General features: G+C 28.1%; 2 protein-coding genes across 4 annotated transcripts; both read right to left on the reverse strand.

Moving 5' to 3' along the window:
* Positions 1–4242: 4242 nt before the first annotated feature.
* LOC112689386 (cAMP-dependent protein kinase inhibitor beta-like) lies at positions 4243–6964 on the reverse strand. 3 transcript variants are annotated; one of them, XM_025563077.1, is made up of 4 exons: positions 6234–6952; positions 6087–6180; positions 5238–5435; positions 4243–4669 (listed from the first exon to the last, which is right to left on the reverse strand). In XM_025563077.1, the coding sequence occupies exons 2-4, from the start codon at positions 6169–6171 to the stop codon at positions 4587–4589; spliced, it is 366 nt and encodes a 121-aa protein (XP_025418862.1). In that variant the 5' UTR covers positions 6172–6180; positions 6234–6952; the 3' UTR covers positions 4243–4586. The 3 variants fall into 3 exon arrangements, with proteins under 3 accessions (XP_025418862.1, XP_025418863.1, XP_025418861.1); XM_025563078.1 differs by having other exon boundaries at positions 4243–4666; positions 6087–6964; XM_025563076.1 differs by having other exon boundaries at positions 6087–6952.
* A 5298-nt stretch (positions 6965–12262) lies between these two features.
* LOC112689403 (nucleolar transcription factor 1-B-like) lies at positions 12263–16859 on the reverse strand. The gene is made up of 2 exons (XM_025563097.1): positions 16653–16859; positions 12263–14041 (listed from the first exon to the last, which is right to left on the reverse strand). Exon 2 carries the CDS (start codon positions 14033–14035, stop codon positions 12263–12265), a length of 1773 nt encoding a protein of 590 aa, XP_025418882.1. The 5' UTR covers positions 14036–14041; positions 16653–16859.
* Between the last annotated feature and the right edge of the window lie 1870 nt (positions 16860–18729).

Consider the following 18729-nt stretch of genomic DNA (forward strand, 5'->3'; position numbering starts at 1 on the left):
ATATAAACATTTATCAGATAATGTGGTAAATAAATACAAATATCTAATTTGAGTAATGAACAATGTTAGAAATTTGAAAATGTAAAATTGTATATATACTGAGTGTTCACGTTAAGAGGTATCACTAAATATTTCAGTTGGATGAGTCTGTATTAAAACGGGGTTTTTAGGGGAATGAAAGGGAGTACAAAATTATACAATTGCAGACAAATTTAAAATTTTTGAGTCGAATGGTACTTGCATTGTTACTATGCAAAATAAAAATAACTTTTTCTTAAATGGCAAACCCATTTTTTTCAACATATTCGGGCAGAGTATATTTTTTAAAACAATTTTAATTTATTACAAAATTTGTAAAGTTGTAATATGTTCAACTTAATATTTGAAAACCAAAATAATATTTCTGATATTATTGAATACTTGTTTGTAGGCAGAAAATACACAAATAAAGACCTTGGCGACATTTATGGACTAATGAAATAATGAAAATGAAAAACAAAAAAAATGAAATAAATTTACAAATATTGGTATAATGAATAAATAAAACCATATATTTTAGAACAATGCAAATTCATATTAGTCTAGAGACACTAACTTTCAGACAGTCTGGGTTATAAATGTGTAGTATTGGTTAATCGGTGGAAAATTTTTAGGTCCTTATTTTTATAACTGGTAGAAGATATCCAGATTTTCTTGTAAATCAATTTCAATTATTGTTAGAAAACGATACATAAAATCACGCGAGAAAATATGTAGATACATATTTACAAGATACACCAGCAGAAAATACTATCATTGTTCGACAATATTTAATTTAAATTAGAAATATTTTAAATCAGAAATATTATTTAAATTTTCAAAAATTTAATTGAACATAATTAAAATTTCGTCAAAACCAGAATATATCGTCGAAAATTTACCAATTTTCTAATTAGAAAATACATTTTTTTACAAAAACGATTTAAAAAAAAGTTGTATTGTGCATAGTGTTAAAAAATTCATCAATTAAAAATTTTAAATTTGTCTGAAATTGTATATTTTGTTACTCCCTTTTGTTTCCCGAAAACACCATTTCAATACAAGGTCATCCAATTGAAATAATTAGTGATACCTCTTAGCATAAACACACTGTATGTATCATCGGTAGATCTAAGGATAGGACTCAGAGCAACCTTTACCATCCTCACTCATTCAAAGTATACTGGAATTACAATCTTGAACTTCATTGAAAATTGTTTGGGGGGAAAGTTAGAATTATGTGTATGGTATTAAAATAATAATTAGCATTTTGGTTTACAAATAATAAATAATGTAGGAAGTATGGTAATGAATGTCAATATTAATATGATTTTTGAGAAATATTCATTTTAGTATACTCTATAGATTTGATTTATTAAATTAATGCTGATTATTTAAAATTAGTGTGCACATTAAATGTTTAATTTAAAATAAAAATGGTAATTCAGAAATAAAAACTAAGATTTGTAATGATTTAAGATAAAATAAAATGTGATGTTTGTGTTTTAAGTTGATAAAATGAAAAAAAGTATTAAGGACCCAATAAACAGAAATGGAAATAGAAAGGTGAAGGAATCAGTAAAGATAATAAATTAAAAAATCAAACCCAGTATATTAAATTTATATAGATTTTTATTTTTATTAATTTTGTTTTTCATGTACAAATATAATAAAACCATCTCAACCAAAAATCACATTTTTGTACAAAAAATTTACTTAGACATACAATAGAATAAAATGTTAACAAAACTCAATATTGCACTACGCCATATACACAACTAACAAAACACACAAATCAGTAAATTAGAGTGCATAATTTGTGTACTAAATAACTGTATTAATCCCATTTAGATATAAAAATATTTAAGTTGCAATTAATACATACTAAATTAATAGAAGTAAATGTGTCATATTATGTTATATTTACTTTAAAAAACATAATTGTTGACCAAGTTAAGATAAACAGTTTCTCTTAATTACTTTTTATATTTTGATATAAACAAAAAAAAGACATTGTCCAATTCTAATTAGAAAAAAAATAGCGAACCATACAAGTATTATTTAATTTGTTCTGAAATCATTTTAAAGTAAATCAAGCATAAAATTACATAATTATTCAATTATTTTTGGATTCAAATAACTATCTTAAATTTTAAAATAAAATAAATTTTGATTTTCATAGTTACAAACATGGTTTGACTAGCACATAAAAAAATCAATTAAATATAAACAAAGTGTTTTAGACTAGAGGATTTTGAACATTTAAAAATGAGAAAACTAACAGCAGAAATATAATGAAAATAGCATTTATATCCATATTTAAGATTTATATACGAATATCATAAGTATTAATAAAATCTTTTAAATAATTTTCTTTAAAATTAATGAGGCGACTAAGGATATAGCTAAACTTCAAAAATTTCACAAATTATTGTTTTATAAGTTATGGCAAGTAATCTGAATTAATTACGCAAATTGCTGTATTCTATAAATATTTATAAGTTCATAGAATATCATAAGTCATGTATTAGAATTATAACAGCAATTATTAGAATTTTATCATTATTGACACAGATGTATTTTGAACATAAATAATTTTCAAGCATATATACTATCTTAGCATTATTTTTTTTTAACAAGACATCACTTCAATAAATTTGCCAAAATATTGAGGAAAAAATTTAGTCAATTTAATAGACATACTCGTACTATTATATTATAAGTAATGCATAGTAAAATAATTAGCTAAAAAAAAAAAAAAAATACAATACACAATTTTGCAGTTTTAATTTTTAAATACAATGTTAACAAGTTGATAGGAACAATGAAAAAATAAATATAATTTATAAGCGTTACACGGTGATTAGTAAAAATTAAATACTCTCAAAATAAATTTTTAAATTTTGTACGCAAATAAGTCAAATATATTATAATTACACAGAAAAATAATAATATTACAAAGGGTTATGTTCCTAATAAAGGTGTATTATAGGTGTTAAGTAAAAATAAGGTATAACTACCCTATGTCTAAGTGTAAACTAATCTATGAATATAATTTGATTAAGTAATTTTTTATTCGCTATTTACTTAATAGAATGCTGGTACACATAATTAGATGTTCTGAGTGATAATTATTATGTCTATGTATATTATAGGAATGTTAAAATAATTAAGGTTCTATCATTCTACACTAAAACATTTTAAATCATTAAAACTGTATGAATTTATCATAAATATAATTAACTGTAAAAAGGTATAGTATTTATTTTCGTATAAAAATATACTATAAGACACATTTATTTGGACCAAAATTGGTAATTTTAGATAAATGTTATTTTAATAGAAACATAAATTACAAAATATATGTCAAAAAACAAAAATATTTTAAAGTAATTAATCACCTACATAATACATATATATATATATTTTATATTTCAATCTATAAATAAACAAAAATAAGGAACTAATGACAAAATTTAAAAAGTAGGCCAATTTATGAATATTATTTAACTGCTTTCTATAAAATTATGTTCAGTCATTCTTCTAAAATATAATTTATTTATTCTTCACATGCTCTAATTAATATTTGTTGCACTAAATATATTATGAATACTACAATATATAGTATTTTTTTTTATACACAAAGAGTTTTGTAAAACATCATTGACTTATAAATTTCAATATTTTTCATTAGAAATTATAAATGTTGGCAAAGAAAAAAAAATATGTGAATGAATAAGGAAATTTTCAATTTTTAGTTCATACAAAATTATATACAAATAATCAACAAATAAGAATAAAATATATGGAATAGGGAAAAATTAAAATATCACAACCTGACCATGTGTAATTCTTACAATAATGACTCTAAATTCTAATTTTATTTTACATACATATCAATATAAAACTATGTTTTAATTTTATTGTCTTCTAATTATCTATTGTCTATTTATCATTATTAATGAACATTATATGCATGTTATTAAGTTTACTATAATTTTTTTTTAATAGAGCAGTGAAATATCCTTAGAAATAGCAGTTAAAATTTAACTATACTTAGTTGCCAAGAAAATTAAATTATTATAGTTACACAATTTTAATAGATAAAATTAGTACTAAGTATTAAATTTGAATACAAGAGATAAATATTTTTCAAATTACTATATGTTTAATAAAATAATTTAGGATGTTAAATGGTTTAGGACAAAATATAATTTCTGACTGCTAAGGAATTATCTTTTTAAATCTTAAAGCTACCTACTTTTTTCTTAAAAATGTATACTAAAATAATATACACAATAGTCAATTGAATAGAGGAACAAAACCTTTGATAAAAAAAAAAATATATATATATATATATATGTATGGAACTAAATAAATAAATGAAAAAAAATAAAAGTACTTATATGCTTTGGTCTGGTTGGTACGAGACTAGGAGTCAATTAAAAATATTTACTTTTCACATAAAATGATGAGATTATACATCTAGTCTACCTAGGCTACTTTGTTTCATTTTAATTTTGGAACATATAGTTATAGATCATACTTTTTTATTTTTATTCAGTCATTTAACATGCTGCATTTTGTGTTTTAGTCATGTCTGGATCTCCACTAGTTGCTGATGATTGCATATTGCTTGTCCCAGCTCCTTCTGGATTAGAAACATATATTATTAAATCTAGATTAATTTAAATCGTTAATTAATTAATCTAATGGTACCTATAATTTATCCTTAAGTATAAAATTGGATTCATTGGTTTATTATTAACATATTTTAGATGGTAGATAAACTTTACGTTATTTAATAGAATTAGTTAAACAGTAATAAAATCTATAACAAAAGTTCTATACTACTATTATATTTTCTTGATACAAATTAAATTCATCATTTCATAGGTAAAATATTTATTATACATTTTGATAAAACCATAGTGTAAGTGTCAATGTTTTCAAAAGCATTTAATGTTATCAGTATTTGTGAAATAATAATAAAATAATAATAATTTAATAAACATATTATTTTTGAATCATGCATATACTTTCATACATTTTCTATTTTAAGATTTTTCATCAATGAATAAGATAATTTTGATAGCATGAATAACGGAATGTACTCTGTAAAATGAAAATATCTAAACAATAATAAGTACATACTAATAAATGAAGCCCTGTTTTCTTTAAAAGAAAAAAATAATATTAAAGAATGCAAATTATTTTACCATTTGTTGTAAGAGCTTGTAACCGATCAGGTAAGTCAGCCGTGGACGTCAATTTATGTTCACCAAGTATATCTGGTAATGCATTTCGCCTGCCAGTTCGCCCAGTAGTTAAAAAATCTGGGCTAATATCTACATATTGTACTTGACTAACATCTTTATCTTGATTACTTGTCATTTCTGCAGCTACCATTCTCAATGCTAAACAAAAAAAATACAATTCAATTAACACATAATATAACTTGACATTTTAACATAAATTTATATTTTAGTTCATAAACCAGATAATTCTAACAATTATAAAAACATTTATTGTTAAAATAAAATTCAACTTATGTTTAGATACCATTGTAATACGTAAATATTTTCAAGCTTTTAAAACTTCTAAACATTTATCAAATATTATTACTTCATATATCATACATGTAAAATACTTAGTATGAAAAATAATTAAATTTTCATCTGTACACCATAATAAATACTTTCAAATGTATTAAGCATGAACAATTCAGTTATACCTACAGTATTAAATGCATAGACATACTCGATAAGACAATTAAATATAAAATTCAGACGAAGTCTCATGGGGATATTTGTTTAATTTTATGGTAAACGAAAACAGAATTCAGAGATACCTGTTATTGCTTAATGTAAAATCAAAACATGGCTTTGGAAACAGAGTTGTAATACAAGATGTCCAAGAAAATTTTGAATGGTAAAACAATTTACATCATAGTACTCATGCTGAAAAATTGAAGTGGAACACACAAAACATTAGATCAAATTGACAATCACAATATAGATACGAGGAGGAGCTCAAGCAAAAAATGTAAGAGCTATGAAGAAATTCACCTGTTTTATTAAATACATTTTTCCGTTGTTTACGGAGTGTAATCGATTTGTTGCACAAGCCTTGGTCGGCTGACTCGGACGTCATAATATTATCCTGTAAGTTAGTCGACAATCAACACAAAACAACGGACGACGATCGAGCACTACCTATCGAACAGGCGGACTGCAGACTGTAGCCGAATGTATATTGCACATTGTGCGGACTGCTGGTAGTTGTTCAACGACCGTTTATCTCTGCACTTGGGTAGGCGCGGCGCAACGTGTGTATGTGTGTGTATTATTGTAGGCGCAGAGGTTAAAAGGCGAAACAGATAATATAATACTACAAACACACACACTCATATACATACACAATGGAGGTAAGAAAGAATGGTATTGTGTTGATGGGGGGGAGGAGATCGGAGGAAAAAAAATGTGTGGAAAAATGTATTATACAAATAAAAAACAAAACGACGGCATTAACGGTGGTGGTAGTGGCGACGGCTGCGGTGGAGACGACGGCGGCGACGAAATAATAACAATCAATGGGCACCACCGGCCCGACGCGAGCAACTACAGTTGTACTGCGATGTACATCGGACGACGGACACGACTGCTTAGCGCTTGCCGAGTCGTATCGAAAGTGCGCAACGTGCCCAAAAACGGAACGGCGGCGGCGTTGTTCTATTATAATTCATAATGTCATTACACAAATCGTTTAATTTTAATAACCATCACGAACGGTACAACGGCACGAGGAGACACACAGATAGATATATGTTTGTTTGTCCGTGGTGCGCGTGTGAACGTCTATACGTGAGCGACGCGTGTATTACAATAATGATTTTAATAACATATTAACGATATTATTAAACGCGGAAAAAAAAAAAAAACTGAAAAAAAAAAAAAACGAGTGCAGCTGCGTACTCACCGCTAACATCGCCGCCGTGCGTCGTATGTACATACGTGCGTCAACGCGTTGTCTTAACGGCGACGCATTTTTTTTTTTTCTCCTGACCGCGTTCGCGTCTCCGCCGTTTGCCGTCCCGTGTGTGTGACTCGTCGTCGAGGCTGTCGGCCGCCGCTGTCCGGCGTTCTCCTCGCGATAACCGACACGTCGTTGTTATCAGACACGGACAGATAATGTCGTAAACGCGCCCGACCGCCGACACTGTTACCGACCGCTGAACGCCGTGCACGAGTTCACTGACGCCGTACCGTTTCGATTTGTTGTTGTTTGAGTTTTTTTTTTTCCTTCCCACACGCGCTCTCTCTCTCTCACTCGCTCACCGTTCATCCCCGTTATCCCCGTCAACGGCACGGCTGACTCATCGCGACGCATGCTGTTATCACACTTCACCCGCCCCCCACGACCCTGCGTATCAACACCGCGATAATTAACCGTAAACAAAAATGAAGTAACGCCACAGCCGAAGAACAACGAACCGTATTGCACGCACAGATGTACAAAACAATTCGATATTATCGTTGAAGCGAAGCGAAGCCGTATGCGAAGCTAGCGATGTTTACATTATTAACTTTATCACAGATAATATTCGTATCGTAATCATTAAAAATCACGAACGTTTCAACATTTCGTGAAATTGTGAAACCGTCATTTCCAGTACACGTAATATCCGATGGTGTGAATTTTAAATATTTAATCTACTTTGAAACCTAACAGCCCTAATTCTAATGCCGGTTATATGAATACGATAAATATCCATGTATTACAAAACATTGTTTTAAAGTTTAATAATACAAATGCTATATATGTATACTGTATAAGTTTTAATAATATAATTTTTATTCTACTGAATAAAAACTTAGTATTTGATATTTGTTTTTAAATATTCACAATTTGCTACTTTTCTAACATTTCTAATAACTTTTCTCAATTATTAAAAAAAATAAAAATTGTTAAACTGAATATTCATGTATTATACATCATTATTTATACCGTTGTTACACACAGAGGTATAGATACAATTATTTTCTGGGGTGGGGGGGTGTTTAAGAATAAATTCATAATATTCTTAGTATATATTAATACGAGGTCCTATGTAATAATATTACAATTAAAATGTTGTTATTATTATGGTCCGTATTTAATAAAAATTATTTTATTATTATGTTACTCAATTTTTAATATATACCTAATTATAGTAAAATGAAAATATCATTATACTATAATATGTAAATATTAACAAATAATAATTAAATATCATTAAAAAAAAATCTCGAGGGTAGAAAAGTTTAACCTCCTCCCGTACTTACACCGCTGGTATACATATGGTGTTGTTCAACGGGTTATTTATAATGTATATTACATAAACAAATGTATAATATTGTTATTTATTAATTTAATATTATGTATTCACATTATCAATGAACGTTATCATTACAGAATGTGTAAACATTGCCACCTTTGCATATGGCAGCCATGATTAATGTCCATAGACCTATTAATTAATCAAACTTATTAACTATTTGTTAATAGGTTCATGTCCACCCCTCAGACTTCTATACTATACTTATATTTAAATTTGTGATCCTCCCGTAACATTGTACATCGACACTATCTAGTTGTTTTATATATTTGTGATTGCACGTGAACGTCCGACGATCGCAGTATTGTACACCGCTTGTCTATATTGTATCGTGTCCTGTTGTTATCGTGTGAAACATGATGACAAAATCTTATCATCGGTTATTGCACCCGCGCTTTTTGATTATTGTTATCATACCATTGCCGTAATTCGATCACGCAACGTCTCTAATTATTCATTCTGCGACCCTACCACCTACAGCTGCATCAACAATAAATTTGCAATACAATTCGCGTGTTAATGCTAATCGTATCACCGTGCTTGACAGTAGACTTGTAAAGTTATAAGAAGTTATGGCCGTTAATCGGTTTGCATTATCGCCATCGTCAGCAGCGCCCGCGACCTACGCTCGTGACGTTTTTCGCGCTTTAAAACGACGTGTTCCCATTGCGTGGCTGTACAGATGGGCGTAGCGAGGGTGGGACACTTACCCACCCTTGCGCTTCAAACTGAATTATATTTGTCTATACCAAACGTGTAAGTTTTACATTAAAATCAAAAATTAAATAAGAAATAAGTCTAAAAATAGTTTAGTGGGACCGAGTGTTATCTACACGTGTAATCGTTTTAATGTTTTATGTGTTATCCAATGGTCTATCTGTAGATTATTTGAATTATGAGTTTAACACTAATCGCTTTATGTTTTTGCCCCCTCTGATTTAAATCTTAGCTACGCCCATTGCTGTATACCGCCCTAACGAAACCCATACACGCGCACGAATGGGTACTTTGGCGATTCGCGTGCAACTCAAGTGTCGATCGACACGATCTCACTAAATGACCATTGACGTCGTACGCATGTGATGGCATTTAGCATAGGAGGTTGAATTCAGGTTTTTAGATTTCAAAGTTATAAACATTCTAAAAATTGAAATTACTAGGCAAAAACAATATACATACTAATATACTAAAATATAGATACACAATTTAAAATTTAAGATTATATAGAATAATTAAATTAAAAAAAGTAAACATTTTTTATCAAATATTTGTATTTTTAAATGTAAATTGCGTATTACTTCAAATAGTTTCATTTTTACTATGATTTAATTTTTAATTTTATTATTCTACGGAATAATATCTAGAATATCTTAAAGTTTGGTTTTCACATATTCGATAATTGCAGAGCTATTCGGTGTTAATTAACACCATCTAAATTTTCTTGATGTTTTCTGTTGCCAACACCAACTTACGGAGAAGTACTAATGAAATTCGTCAAATATTAGGTCCAAATATTGCGACCAGAGTGAAACTTCAAAATACGCCCTTAAATATTTTAATTTATTAAAAAAAAACTCACAAAAAAACTGAATATTTTTATAAATTTAGTATTAATAATGATTTTTTTCTTATAATTATGTAAGTGTTAATTAATTTTATTTAAATCAATAACATATTAAATATAAATATACATAAGAATTATAAGTAGGTTCATAGGTATAACATAATAATATTTATAAGTTACCTATGTAAGTAATTACATAAATATATAATATTGCTTTTACTTATACATTTTTTTATTTTTGCGCCCAAAGCGTTGGTACCTCCACCCCCCTTGCTATGATTCTGCCAAATAGAATAAATTTCTTAAAACGTAGCGTTGTCTCCGCCATCCCAGATATTATTTTTGTATAAATTGCGCAGCCTAATGGTGGAGCCCATGTACGTATAAATGTTTGTTTTTGTTATTTAATAAACAATGGTGACCGGAAGTGTAGGTAATGTGAAAACAGATCCCGCCCGGCCTTCAGTTCAATAGAAAAAAAAAGTTTTCTTATAATCGAGTATCGGTCGTGAATCGTTTATCATTTGATTTTATTTTCTTTGATAAATTTTAGTTGTCGTGTAGTCATTTTATTTCATTTGGTTAATCTTAGTTGTCATGTTTTCTAACTACTAACTAGTATGTAGATTTTAAATTATTTATAAAAATGCCCAGTTAATTTGGTTTATCATTTATTTACCAAATTTTTTTGTTATAAGAATAATTACAATCTTTATCAATTTGTACATTAAGTAATTTTTATAATACATGTTTTACAATAACAAGAATTAACAGAATGAGAGGGCACTCAGTAGTGCCACCCAACAAATTATTTTAATAGATTTCTAGGTCAGGTCCGATTTAATCTTCTTAGAGGGTTGACAGGATTTTCGTAGGAGGAAAGACGATTGATTGGCGGGCTTGTATGTTGAGCTACTTTAGAGTGGAATGAATTTTTACCAAATTAACGGTATACATTTAATTTTTTGTTATTTACATTTATTTTTAAACTAATTTATTACCTATTTGTATATTTATTAAAAAAAAAAAAATAAATAATTATCTCGTAGCCTTTACCACCCCTACGTATTATCATCAATGGATCATATTGGTTACACAGAGCATATTTTAATATAAAAAGTACATGGCACTAGTGCCCCCCAGTGATAATTGAATGCTACCCAGAATGGGTGATCATGCCACTGACTAATACTAACACATGTTCTTAAAGACCATGATGACAGGAGTTGATTTTTTCTGTATGTTACTCCGGTAGATAATTTTATTGAAACACCACCCAGTGAAAATTACTTAAGAAATGTTTTGTTTACTTTTAAATTATTCAACAAAAATATATTGTGTAAAATATAAGTTACCTAATGCTGAACTTGAATAATTTTTTAACTTAGTACAAATTACATACAATTGCAGTATTTTTTATTATTTTAGTTAAATCACAGGATATACAACTATGAGTTTTAATAATGTAATGTATGGAAAGATAACTTGAATATTTTATCAATTTAAAAAGATATAAGTAATATTTTACATTTTATTCCTCAAAACCTTATCATTGACATTAGTTTATATTTTTATTTTATTGTATGTATTAATGAAAAATTTTAATGTCACTTATGTAAGTACATAAGTTTTTAATACAATTTTCATACTCATGAATAGATACACATAAATAAAAAATAAAATCAACTTTATTAAGAGAAAAATATTTGTTTAAATGTCAACATGTTTAATTTAAGTGGTCTTAAACATAAAAATACAAACTAACAATCTAATTCTAGTCAAATATTAATAATTAATAAGAAATAATTAGCATTACCTATTAGTGGTAATTTATATTAAAAAAAAAAAAAAAAACAATTATTTGTGCCCATAACAAAGCATGTTATTTGTGTTAAAAAAAATATACAACTAAAATAAATTTAAAATTGCATAAAATAATATTTAATTGAAATTTTTAAGAAATATTGTAAATGGTTTACAAAGAAATGGGTGATCAATTTATAAGTTCATAGCATTTTGTAGTAATCATTTAAATTTTAAGTTCATAAAAAAAAAACTTACAAAAATGTATACATTATTCTTGAAAAATTATTATAAATGACATTAAATTAAAGAAGAAATAAAAAATGTCAAATAATAAATCAGTAAAAACAATTAATTCAATTAAAAGGAAAAAATAAGAATGTTTATCTACTTTTTTAAAACCAATAAGTTATTTTGTAAAATTTGAAAATTGAAATTATAAACATTTAGTTTGAACAATGCAGTAACTATAATTTAAAACCCAAGGCTATTTACTATTTTCACTCTGAATCAGAATCATCATCATCATCATCATCATCATCATCATCTTCGCTGTCATTATTATCATTTTCATTATCATTATCTTCTTCTGACGAACTATCTTCATTTTCTGATGCACTTGATTCTTTATCAGTCTTTTCAGTTACTAATTCAGGTTTCCTTAATTTAAGATATAACTTTAAATCGTCTTCAGAAAGAGATTTTAAGAATACTTTCAAATCTTTCATATATTCTTTTTTAAGTGCCTTAAGTTCATTTTCATACTTAACTTGCTTACGACCAGCTTTACTATTCCACTCTTCTAAGCTTGTAATTTGATGTTTTTCATTTGGTTCAATTTTACTTCTGTATAATTCAAATGCATTCTTAAAAGGCACACCTTTTGGTTCATTTTCAAACATCTTAGTTTTTGGGTTATATTTTGAATCGGTTTTTTTCTTAGGTTTTTCTATGATTCCTTCTCTAGCATTAATTCTTGGGACAACTTTTGGTTCAGCCTTCTTAGGTTTTACTTTGGTTTTAGCAATTTCTATTTGTCTCTCGTTTTCGGGTAATGTTTTTAAGAATGCATCATATTCGGTCTTATATCGTTCAACAATTACTTTCAACCTATCAGCATAAATTTGTCTCTCTTCATTTGAAAATGCTTTCCATTTTTGTGCTAACATTGTCATTCTCTCTTTTGGTGGAACTCCATCTAATGCATTACTTTGTAGCATTTCTTTGGAATAGAGACCATAACTATTAACAGGGGGCTTTTTTGGTTTACCTGATTGAGAATCCAAAATGTTTCTATCACCTTTGGTCAAAGCACTTTTTGTTGGTAAAGTAAAAGCTGGATCATTTTTATGGTCTTCTTTCAAATTATTTAAATATGTTTGCTCCCGTTCATTAGCTAATTTAATATACTTTGATTTTTTCTTTTCTGACATATTATCCCATTTCTCTTTGAGATGATTTTGAAATTCAGTTTTATCAACATTGCTGTCTAAATCTGTAGACTTAGCCTCTAGAAAAATTTGGAAAGGTGTTTTGGGTTTACTTAAAGGTTTACTTGAAGATTTACTCGTGGATTTATTTGAAGGTTTAATTGATTCCTCCGTCACTGTTGCCGTGGGTATGAATTTCGTTTTATCAACCATTTCATTATATTCAGTTCTTAATTTTTGTGCTTGATCAATATAATATTGTTTTTTTTCAGGTGATAAATTCTTATATTTCTCTGCAATAACTTGTGTAAGTTCAGTCATTTTTAAATCTGGATGTTTTTTCTTGGTTTTTTGTAAAATATCCATGTAATATATCATATATGCAGACTTAGGTCTATGTAAGCGATTTTGTTTGGACTGATATGTATCAATGCCTTTAGTGGCTAACATATATTTAGCATCATTCACGAGATCTCCTAATGTTTTGAATGTTCTAAGTTGATCTTGAATAGCTAACCATGTAGATTGACATTCATCCTTATGATATTTACCAAACTTAATTTTTTCCCAGTCTATCTTTGATAGTCGACTTCGAAATGAAGTACTGTCATTCTTAGGAAGTATTAATTCCATTTTAGCTAAAAGTTTTTGAACATCATCTTGAGGCCATCGACTGATAGCTGGAATATCATTTTTTACTTCATGGTTTAATCCATTATCTTGATCAGACTGTTCATCAGATTCTTCAGATGATGACGATTTTTTTAGAGTTACGTTTTTTCTTTTTTTATCATTATTTTGAATTGTATTCATAGATTTTCTTTTCCGATCATTTAAGCCCATTTTTACCTGAAAATAACAATAAAGGATTAAAATTAATAGGTAGATATATTTAATTTGTCAAAATATTTAAAAATACTAATACATTTATATAGGAAGTATAACTATCATATATTTTTCGAAAAAAGTATTAATTTATAAGTCTAAGAGAAAAGAAAAAATTAAATAGGTTATTTTTAGTTAAAAAAAAAACGTTGAACATTAAGTACAGCCAATTATAAATAACTTATTTGATTATAGCAGAAAGAACTAAAAATATTAACTAAATATGTTATGTTAAATTTTAATACAATATTATATAAACATGTAAAGATATAGCCAGAACATTTACTTGCAGGTTTATATAAATTTATTAAAGTCAAAAACTTTGCACTAGAACAATGATTCATAACTTTTTTTTTGATATGACAACTCAGACAAATCATAGCAAACCAAACTTTTTTTTAGCTTAATAATTTAAATGTTTAACATTTTTTTGGGTAAGTTTTTAATCAAATCTAGTTGTACTTCACAAATAAAATAACACGCCAGGCTAAAAATGTATTAATATATTTATTAATATACAAGTATTTAACATTAAATATTTTTTAATTTTAATTTTTTATTATTTTATATAAAGCCTCTTTTATTTTTGCATAAGCTTTAATATTTTGTAATTTAATGTAATTTTTATAAATTTATTTATTTTATTATTTTTTTATTTATTTATTATTTTGATTTGATTATTATGATTTATTAAGAGAAAAATCTCTAGTATAACTTTTAGTGAAATATAAATATTTTAATAATATGGCATAGATAAATAAAAGCTGTAAAGCAAAATCAACTATTTGTTGTTTTATTTTTGTGGTAATATTATTGGACTCCATAAATTTAAAGAATTGATTAATTCAGGCCTCCATTAAATAATTTCAAAATTATAAGGTATGCCCAATCAAGCACTGTGATTAAAATAAATTAAGCTTTATAAAATTGGACAATAAAAACAAAAATCTTTTAACTAATAAGTAGTAAGTACATTTCAACAAGGTTTATGTTTTATAAATTTGTTTTTGTTTTTTTTTTTTTTTTATTAGGTACAGTAGAAACTGCTTATAAGGAACACGGATAATTGATACAATCGTTTTATTGAAACAATATATCAGTATTTGAAACAATAAGGACCAAGGTAGTAAAAAAATTCTGGTTATTTGGTTATAATCAATGTATTATAATTACAATGTACTTAATTTATGTTGTTACGATCGAAACTAGTTGAACTCTCGGAACAAGTGAACGAAGAATGAATTAATATGGACTCATATCTCGATGTTGTAGAGGTTCCAACAGAAGAAGAGATCTGTAATGCGGTTATGAATCCTCAAACAATTTAACATGCTCTCACTGACGATAAAGAAAAAGAAAGTGAAGCATCCCCATGAAGTAAAAAAATTGTAGAATTTCTAAGCGTATTTAGAAGAGCAGTCCTGTACTGTGCAGACAAAAAAAAAGAAAGGCTTTGGGCATTTAATTATTCTTACAAAACCATGAACAGCATATTTTACTTAGCATATACATTCTTTTCATAATAAATAATATCAATCGCTTATTAGAAACAATAGGTTAATTGAAAAATTTCACCTCGGTCGAAAGGTGTTCCTAATAAGTATCTTCTACTTTACTTCCATTAATGAATTGAATATTAAAATTTAACTACTCTATGTATTTTAATAATATATTATTAATAAAATAAAACAAAAAAATTATTCGGAAGAGATATCAGACATTTTAAGGTACAATAAACTAAATTTTTGTTTTTCCAGTAATTAGTTTTGAGTTTACAATTTAAATACAAGGCAGATGTATAAGCTTTGCAATAAGGAATATAATAAGTATATAATGATTAATATTAGGTAGTGTATATTAAGGTAAATCTTATTATTTAGATATATATTATGTTACTAATCCTGAACTAAGAATAGTCAAATACTTTAGGAAAAGGAAATTAATATGTAACTACATTGCTCAGTACTAATCGATTAATTATGCAAGTACAATTTTAACTTATGAATCAGATAAACAGTAATTTAACGGTGTCCTCATTGAAATTCATGCACTTGGTTAGGTTAATAAAAGAGCTTGGTTGCATTTCATTTATATATAGCTAAAATTGAGCAAACGGCAGTTGATCATTAATCTATAAACAATGATCCGTTAATGATTAACGGACAACTGTGTCTGGATAAAGATGAGTCTGCTCAGACCAATAAGTGGAATGCTCCTACATGAAGGGAAATCGTAATCAAACGAAACACGGTATGGTGAGATATCGCAGGAGTCGTAAGATCGTGGGGAGGGAGGATGGTGTTCGATTCGCACTAACCGGTGCGTTGACAACTTGGTGTTCGCGTGTTTGGTCGCAGCCATGAGATGTCGCCAAACACTTGTTGAACGATGGCTGGACACAATGCGCATGTAGCGGCAAACAGGAAATACTTGTGGTAGATATCGGTGGAAGTGTTCGTTTCGTGAAAACGAATGGTAGGACATCACAATGGGACTTGATAGGCTTTTTTGGAAAGTGAAACCGAAAAAAAAAAAGGAGAAGGAGAAAAAAATTAAACGAATAAACTATACCTACGTGTGTGTCTGGACGGATACAAACAGTTCACCATAGACTATCGAACGCAATGTGATCGACAGAAAAATGCGGCAAGACAGGTTGCGACTTGGGAAATGGGCGCGTACTGGTCGCTTGCAGCAGAAAATTCCGTTACAAAACGTTGACGGGGAACCGCGTAAATACGTGTAGCGAAATAACAAACTAGCGTGTGTGTGCAATTGTTGATAAACGAGCAGCTATTTGATATTTTGTTTACACCACACGGCCATGGAAGAAACGATTCCGTTTACCAGACCATTGTTGGTAGTTGCGCGGCGGCGCGTGACAACGACCGGACGTGGCGGTCGACGACGTTGCATACGTTTTCGTAGTACCCGTTTCCGTCGCGTTTGTTTTGGAAGGAACCTTTTAAAATTACAGAAGTAATATTTTATAATTTATATCACATTTGGCCGTGTTTCACAAAATCACAATGATTAGGAAGATGATATTTTATAAATATCTTATATTTAGGATATAAATTTCGATTTGTTCATTATTTCTGTACAGATGTTGAAGTTGAACACTAAATGTTTTTACAAGCACTTACATCACATATAAATAATGAATTTTACTTTAGATAAACATTTAGTTGCCTATCGTACAAGTTTTGCTAACTTAATATTTTTGTCTCACATAAAGGCACATAAAATACCAATACAAATACGAGTACATTAGTATTTATAAATAAAAATTTAAAATTTGAATGAAAATGTTTCAAGAAATAAAAATAAAAAATATAAACAATAATAAATATTTATCTTAAACAAAATATACTTATACTTTATGAAATACAATACGCAAACTATATACGATCATTTTACAATAAAACCACATCAATACAATATAAGCATTGGTTATTTAATTCATATTTGGTACAAAATACGAGTATTAAATGTTTTTATTTATGTGTTTACCAACCGTAGTTGTTATAACTTCAATATATCGATGTATACGTTCTTTCCGTAGTGGTGAACTTGCGACTCCGGTCAGAGCCGTACCTAGCCATTTTTTATCCTGAGGCAGAACTGAAGCAATGCGCCCCCTATGTTGTAGGGTTGTCATACTCACAGCTTTTAATATGTATAATACGATTCGGAAAAATCTGAAAAATTGTAATTAGATTTCTAGCAAAACAAGAAATAACATTTCTTAAAATAAGTTAATTGTTTAATATTTTTGCGCCCCCCAGCTTTAAGCGCCCAAGGCAAGTGCCTCACTCGCCTCACCCTAGTTACGGCTCTGGGGGCCTATTCTCAAACGCATCGAAAGTGATGATCGAATAGAATAGTTCGATTGACACTATTCGATCATAAAAGTTCATTCCACACAGAATATTCGATCTATCGTATTCTCAAACGACTATCGAATGTTGATCATCGAATAAAGTAATATTCAATACACTATTCGATTGACGAAAAAAATCATTGCTTTTTCCATGATATTATCTGTTGTAAACTATTAAGTTAGTAAGACACGCATATCTAACGCTTCATCATTTAAAATGATATTGTATTCAACATAAAAATATAAGTCTTATGAGCAATAAAGTTTCGCACCACATAAATCCTCGGCAAACATGACTTCTCCTGCCGCAGCCTTTATTAACGGAAGACCAGCAAGAAAAATTGTTCCGATATTTCTCACAATTACATTCTCATCAGCCATAGTAGGCAAGTAAGCAGCGCCTGCCGTACAGCTCTCCATCACTACGGCTACCTGAAACATTGATGTCATTAAAATTCTTTTAAGTAAAACTTTATAAATTGGATAATTTTAACATTCTTACTTGAGTAATATTTTTTGAAGACATAATAGCTTCATTGAAAAATATTCTCCCAAAATGTTCTCTGTCAGGAAAAATGTCTGCCTGTTTTTTCAAATAACCACCACCAGTGTCGACCAAATAAATGCAAGGTTACCGTATTACATTATTAAAATGTTAAAATTATTATTCAATTAGAATTTTTTTTTGTGTAAAAAGTTTTTATTAAATTGATTTTAGATCAAATTTTAATTTATTTTTATTTTTATCACTAATAGTTTATTTATAATT

The sequence above is a fragment of the Sipha flava genome, unplaced genomic scaffold, assembly GCF_003268045.1.
Source record: "Sipha flava isolate LNK unplaced genomic scaffold, YSA_version1 43_pilon_pilon, whole genome shotgun sequence".
In the NCBI taxonomy this organism is placed as follows: domain Eukaryota; kingdom Metazoa; phylum Arthropoda; class Insecta; order Hemiptera; family Aphididae; genus Sipha; species Sipha flava.